The sequence below is a fragment of the Gavialis gangeticus genome, unplaced genomic scaffold (assembly GCF_001723915.1).
Source record: "Gavialis gangeticus isolate Ggan-Ray unplaced genomic scaffold, GavGan_comp1, whole genome shotgun sequence".
Lineage (NCBI taxonomy): Eukaryota > Metazoa > Chordata > Crocodylia > Gavialidae > Gavialis > Gavialis gangeticus.
The window spans coordinates 28,910,668-28,917,898 of NW_017729006.1; the positions used below are offsets into that span (position 1 = coordinate 28,910,668).

The window sequence follows — 7,231 nt, forward strand, 5'->3', positions numbered from 1 at the left end:
AATTGATCAGATGAGAGTCAACAAGAACAAGTGTGAATGCACAAATATAGACTGGGGAATGAGTAGCTAGGCTGGAGTACTACAGCGATAGACCTGGGGGTTATAGTAAATCATAAACTGAACACAAATAAATTCTATGCTCTTGTTGCAAAATAAAGTAAAATAAAATAAATAAAGAACAGCATACTGGATTGTATTAACAGGAGTGTCACTTGCAAATAAAAGGAAGTGATTCTTCAGCTCTGTTCAGGACTGATGAGGCCTCACTCGTAGTACTGTGTCCAGTTTTGGGCCCTACGCTTCAAGAAGGATGTGGACAGTTAGGAAAGAGTAAAGCAAAGAGCAAAAACGATTAGGGGACTGGGAAGCAAGACCAATGAGGAAAGGCAGAAAGAACTGGATTATTTAATCTGGAGAAGAGAAGACTGAGGGGGGATTTGATTACAGTTTTCAAATATCTGAAACGCCATTATAGAGAATGGAGACGAACTTTCCTCTGTGGCTGAAGGGGACAGAATTAGGATCAAAGGCCTCAGGCTGCAGCAGTGGAAATTTAGATTTGAGATTAGGAGTAGCCTGCTAACTGTAATGGTGGTCAAGCATTGGAACAGACTACCTAGAGAAATGTGTGGAATTGTCATCCTAGGAAGTTTGCAAGAGCAGACTGGACAAACATTTGGCTGGGACGGTTTAGTCAGGGATGATCTTGCCTTGAGCATGGCTGGACTAGATGATCTTGTGAGGTCCCTTCCAGCCCTATTTTCCTATGATCCTATGAAAGTAAGGCTAAAGATTTCCCCCTTTTTTCCTTTACCATCATTTGCCTACTAAACCAATTCCTATCCAAGTACAGTAGGTACATTGCAATTACAGCCCTATAAAGGTGTGTAATTTAGTACCCACACAGGATCATAGGAGTGTAGGGCTAGAAGGGTCCTCATGAGGTCATCTAGTTCAGCTCCCCAACCAAGGTAGGATCATCTTGACTAAATCATTACAGTCCAGTGTCTGTATAACTTGCTGTTGAAAATTTCCAGGGATGGAGATCTCATAGTGTTTTGATGTTTAAAGACTCTCATAGGTGGACTCAGAGATTCTTCTTTCTCCCATCTAACAGGCATTGTTCTCCCCCACTTTCCATTTTGTTGCAGCAGCACAGGCCCTGATTAAAGCATTGGGGTCATTCTAAAGTAGACCTACATAATAAAGAAGAAAAACATGCAAGTTGCTGTTGTTCCTGACTTGTGAATTTTGGAAGAAGGATGAAACAGTCTCAGTAGAAAATTGTTTTCCCAGATCCAGAGAGCCTAAACTTGGTGCTGATAGGAATCCACAAAACTGGAAAATAGAGCATGGAAACAATGTCACAGTTATAGCTTTTTAATACTGTGTCTTTGCAGCCAGGAAGCATACAGATATTCCAAATGGTGAAAAGCTAAAAATAGCAACCTTCAAATGACCACAAATGTATTGGTTTGCTTTGCACTTACATTTCTCAAAGGATCCTTTTCAGAAAGGCTCATCTACCTCTGCAATGCAGATTTTTAGACATGCCAGATGCAATTTTGTCACTGAATAAATAAATAAGAATTGCAAATTAGACAGTTATGTTGCTACTGTCGATCATAAGGTTAAGCTTATCCCCTTTTCCTTGCACCAAAGGCCTCAGAAGTTGTAGAAACGACGAAGAATAAATGGCAACTTCAAAATAAAAACAACGTTCCAAAAATCATCACAACTCAAATTTTATTCAACAGCAAAGTTGAAGGGAATAGTTTTTTTCTCTCCAGGGCAAATGTTCCAAATGGAAATTAAAAATAAAAACATTATCCCCCCGAATACTTCACAACGTAATTCTTTTCATTAAATATCTTTGTTTGGCAAAATTAAAAAAAACTAGAACCCGTACAAAAAAATTTCCCCTGCAAATTAGTAACACTGTAGCAATGACAATGATGTAAACCTGGATGTCTGGCAGCTTTAATTAACCTGCAGAAACTGCAGTTTAAATTTTGGACCAAAATGAAAAAGTAATTACCTTGGTATCAACAAGCCAGTTTTAGAGGCAACCAAGGTTTGGAATTCACTATGGTAACAAAATACAACCAGTGGTTTCATTCACAATGTGCGCTAGTAATCTGAGAAAGGAGAAGGACTTTTTAAGAGACAGCAGGAAAAGAAGTTAGAAGCTGTTGCAGCATTACAGCGTACGGTACAGCAAAAACCTGTAGACTACTCATTCTAGGAAACAATCACTTTGGGTGAGGTACAGATGATGGAGATGATGTTGCCAATGCAAAGGATGGTGCTGGTGATGATAGTGCTCAAGTTGAAAGCAGTCTATAATTTTCATTGTCTGATAGGAATCAATTGTGAATGGACATCTGGGAGTATGAAGGGGAATCTCTCTCTCTTTCTCCAGCCTCCGTTTACAGTAGCTGCTTCTCCTCTCTATTTCTCTACTTCCAGTTAAAGCACTCGCAGTGCTGGGTTTGGTTTCGCAGACATGCATTTGGGAAGCACTGTCCATATTTGAATGTTTATTCTAGTATTAAAAATTAAAATGTTCCTCTGGGGGGGCATTTTGCAGTGGTTGTCTTCGCCTTAGCCGTGTCCAAGGGACTGCAATTAGAAGTGAATTAAAGCAATGTAGGTTCTGACAAGCAATGAGGGAGATGGGATCAGAGAGAAGGAAGAATGCAGGGAATGGGAAGGGAAGCGAGTGTTTTTCTTTACACCCCCAAAGCCAAAATCCAAGGTGCGTTTGTGTTTTTTCATTCTTTGTTAATCTCTCCAGTTATAATATTTCCAGTTTAAATGTGAGTTTCGACAAGCAGCTTCAGTTACAGTCGTAAACAAAATCATAATTGCTGGGCTCCTTTGGGATAGGTGGGGGGGCATCAGGAATTTGTATGTTTTCCAAGTCGAGGAGACGAAGCTTTATTTCCATACTGAGCAGTGTGTCCAGGTCATTTCGCGTCAAATCGCTCATCATATCCTTCCCAAGAAGGGCATTCAGCCCATCAGTCCAGACACAGTACTATAGGCGAAGACAAGAAGTTCAATTAAGTTTCAACTTAAACTCCTTTCCCCATACAAAAAAATAATTAACCCCTTCCTCCCTCAGAGACTTAAGAATCTTGATAAAATTAGACGTAGATTCTTTACAGTGTCTTTGATTCAATTTAAGGCATGTTTATTAGCTGGTACAATGAAATAAGCCTGTTGGGTAGAGGTAGTCAGAAAACAGTAAAAATTTGAAATAAAAGACAAATCCTCCAATTTTTTTTTTTAGAATAATTTGTGCAAGTTTCCTCATTTGCACACCAACAATGATATATTTTGGTTTTGGTTTTCAGAAAATGACAAGGTTTTGGCCTTTCAAAAAATGTCATAGTGAAAATTTTTCCTGACATCTAATTGCCAAAAATGCCATTCTTGTAAAAAAGAACTGGCAAAACTTCCAGCCATATGTATAAATCTGCAAATCATAAAAGCATGTACAATAAAGCAAGTCACTTCTACCTAAAGGTCAACAGCAAACATGCAATGTATTTTCATATAAATTGGCTCACCTAATGTTATATTGTATACATAATTTATATAACCACATACTGCACATAAGTGAGGTTTGTACACAAACACATGCATCTGAATATGAATGAACTACATAGAGTGCCTGGGTATATAAATATTTATGCATGTGTGCATGTCTAAAGAACATTGTATGAGTAATGTCTTATTTACATGTAGTAATACACACGGTGCTAGTTACCCCTCGCTGACAGCGGATGAAAATAGATCTATTTTCAGTCATATGAAGTCAATCAGTGTTCTGTTGTTCATAAAAATTAAATGTCAAGAATGCTAAAAACCGTTGTAAATGCTGGATTAGCCCACAAGAGCCCCCTTCTCACACCATTTTTTGTTAATAAGAAATGCAATCTCACTCTGAAGCTGACAGCTTGAGATAAACATTGATTGAATAACTGTTTAAATAAGCAACAAACCCACAGGAGATTGGTGAGCAAGTCAACTTCTAGCAAATCAGTCTCTTCTATTTATTACTAAAAGCAATTTATGCCAGTATGAACAAAAGCACTTGAATGAGGTCCTCTAAAAATAAATATTTCAATCATGGACATGGGGGGGGGGGAACGGGGGAGAGAATTAAATCAACTATAACTGCATTTTTATCTTACAAACTCTTCTGCTAGATTTCATGCCAAAGAATGGATTTTAAATTTAGCTGGCCATTTGCTACAAGATCTTACCAAGCTGAAAGACAGCTAAGCTGCCAAAGAGAAAAAGAATACTTATAGGACTGTGAGGAAAACAACACACACTGAGAAAAATAGAGTGAGTTTTTAAAACAAGATAGGAAATACACTTCTAATTCCTAGGCAGACATATTGATTCCATTTATTTAATCGTGAAACTTTAGTGAAGCAAGAATGTCACCCTTTTGTAGACATAGAAAATTGTACCTTCATTATCTGCTAGTTGCATAGGAGGTGGCTTAGGGTTCACATTGACCACCTAACAGCTACTAAAATGATCACTTGCCCTGACATGATGATATTTCTTCTGAATTTGTACTCTACACTATGTTTTTTCAAATCTACAGTTTCCTGGAAGCCTTTAAAGGAAAGATTTCTTGACAATGTTTTGCCAGGAATTTTCTTGATAAAGAAAAGAAAAGAAAAGAAAAGAAAAGGAAGAACTAGAAAAAAGAAATGGAGCTGTTCAGAGTGTGGAAGCCTGCAGCCCCATTCAGCAGGTATAGCCAGTGTTCCCTCAGGCAAAAATCTCAGCATGCTGGGGAGGACAGACCCATGGTCCTTCCATTGGTGCAGACATAACTGAGAGTGTGTCCCTTTCCAGCAGTTGGCTAGCCCTGACAGATGGGTGAAAAGACTTCCTCTCTCATTTCCACAAAGGTAAGTACATCTAATTACTCTTACACATTCTGCAATAACTAGAAATCCTAATGAGCTGGTGAAAAAATTGCTGTGTTAATTCACATGTAAAATGTAAAAGCAGACTCAGAGCCATTGAAAATATCAGTTTACTATAGATTAATTTTCAGGAAGCTCCAGTAAAACCCAGTTATAACCTCACTTACCATTTCCTCTGTTACACAACACGGGTAGGATAATCTACCTTTTTGCTATTCATTTAAGAAACAGCTATCAGTATTCAAGTGAAAAGCAAACATTATGCTAGCTTGCCTAGTATTGAGTCCCCCAGAGAGCAGCAAGCCTTGACAGAAGGCTAATCAGCATTATCAAATTTAAACTAAGTACAGACAGCCAAAAAGCCTGAGACTAAATTGATTCAGTCTTCACAGGTTAGTTTAAGCTGTGTAGATTGAACTGGTAAGCAAGTGAACAGACATTCACTTTTGATTCTGGAAATGCAGCCACATGCTTGCAGTGGCTCAGAAACTGAGGGGCAGTAGCGCATGTCTCCCTGCTCAGCTGGAACAGACAGCTTGGGCCAAGTCTAGCCTACTCCCCCTGCAAAGCATCCTGGGATGCTGGGGGACAGAGTTAACTTGAATCTGGAGGGGATCTGGGACAGAAGTTCAATAAACTGATTTAATTAAATCAGTTAAGTCTGATGCTACATCCACCCAGTTTTATCTTAAACCACTTTCAAAATGGTCAAAACTGGTTTATCTGCACTGAACTTCTGTTGTATTATAGATCTGAACTGGTTTCTGATTACTTATACCTGTTTATGTGTAATTTCTGTCCCTAGCTTTAGTGTCCAGAAATCATGAATCAGGCCTGAAACAATTATACTGGCTCAGAAATCTGGAGATGATGATAATAATGGTTTGGGGATTAATTTTATTTCCATTGATTTTTAACACTCTACAGTGTTAGAATGAATTGCATTTTCATGTCTCAGCAACCATAAGGGTTAGAAACTTACTTTATTAAAAAGTGAAAGCTGAGGTGCTCAGCATCATCATATAATTCCAGGATCTATGACTCTCTATAGAACATGTACCAAATAGTGAGAGACTTTGGGTCAAATCAAGAATTTAGCTGGCCATTTGCTACGAGCTCTCACCAAGCTTAGTAGAGCCTTTATTAACATGTATTCCAAAGTATGGCAAGCAAGATTCATGTCTTCTACAGACTTGCAGATGCTTTTTTAAAAAGGCAAGTTTGAACTTAAGCAATGAGGAGAATGTCTGGGTGAAGATGAAAAGACTATTGTTAGTACACTAGAAAGTGCTAGTACACATGTTTTAGATACAGTGTGGCTGAAACATTAGCTAATTTCCATGGCAGCCTGCCCTTCTGAGCTGGAATGGATTCTTATTAAATTGTTGCAAAATTTATGGACACCAACATGTGTCCAACTCAGAAAATAAAGGAGAATGCATTTGGCTTAAACCAACAACTCTTAACGGTAGCTGCTGCTTTGAAGCTCTAGGAACCTTACTGTCAATTTCTCTTAACTGAACATTTGCCAGCAAATCACTTCATAGAATAAACAAGCTTCAAAGTGACATTGAAAAATTAAACCTTAGGAAAAGCCAAAGGAATATAACTCATTTCCACTCTCAGAATTAACATTTATTTGGAGGTTTTTTTATCCAGAGTTGCAAATGTTAAAGCTGTATAACTAATCCACTTCACTTGCAATCCAATTTCATGCACTTTAAGAACACTACAATTTAATGCAGTTTAATGCAATCTTATGTGTTTTCTTTCTTTTTAAGATTGTGTCTGGAATTAAGACCAAAAACGAAGCAACGGGGCATGCATTTGGATAAGGGGTGGGCATAATGCAGCCTGGGGGCCTAATGCAGCCTGCCAGACCATTCTATCTGGCCTGCGGGACCCCTAAAAAAATTTAGAAAATTAATATTTAGCTGCCCTGGGCTGTCTATCATGCGGTGCTCGATGGCTTGCCAAAACTCAGTAAGCAGCCCTCTGCACAAAATAATTGCCCGCCCCTTATTTCGATGGTAAAACACATTGCTTTGTCACTTCAAAGACAAAGAAGAGAAAAATTTTTGCTAAATTTTGCTGAACATTTTCCTAAGTTTGGTTCTGAAAATCCCAAGTTCTTTTGGATAACCAGTTGTGATGCTTCCACCTTCATTTTGGCAAATATATTCCATTACTTTTTAAGGTACATGTTTTCCTTCGGGCAGAAGAGGAGTGAGGGGGAGAAGTAAGGTGGAGAAGGGAAGAGAAGAGGGGTGGCT

General features: G+C 38.4%; 1 protein-coding gene across 4 annotated transcripts in view; it reads right to left on the minus strand.

Annotated features, from left to right (window-relative positions):
- Positions 1-1,728: 1,728 nt before the first annotated feature.
- Positions 1,729-7,231, minus strand: part of ELMO1 (engulfment and cell motility 1) — a 544,813-nt gene continuing 539,310 nt past the window's right edge. For all 4 annotated transcript variants that reach the window (XM_019509059.1, XM_019509060.1, XM_019509058.1 and 1 more), the window contains one exon: positions 1,729-3,040. In XM_019509059.1, the coding sequence (XP_019364604.1) occupies positions 2,840-3,040 (201 nt within the window). In that variant the 3' untranslated portion in view covers positions 1,729-2,839. The remainder of the gene's footprint in view (positions 3,041-7,231) is intronic.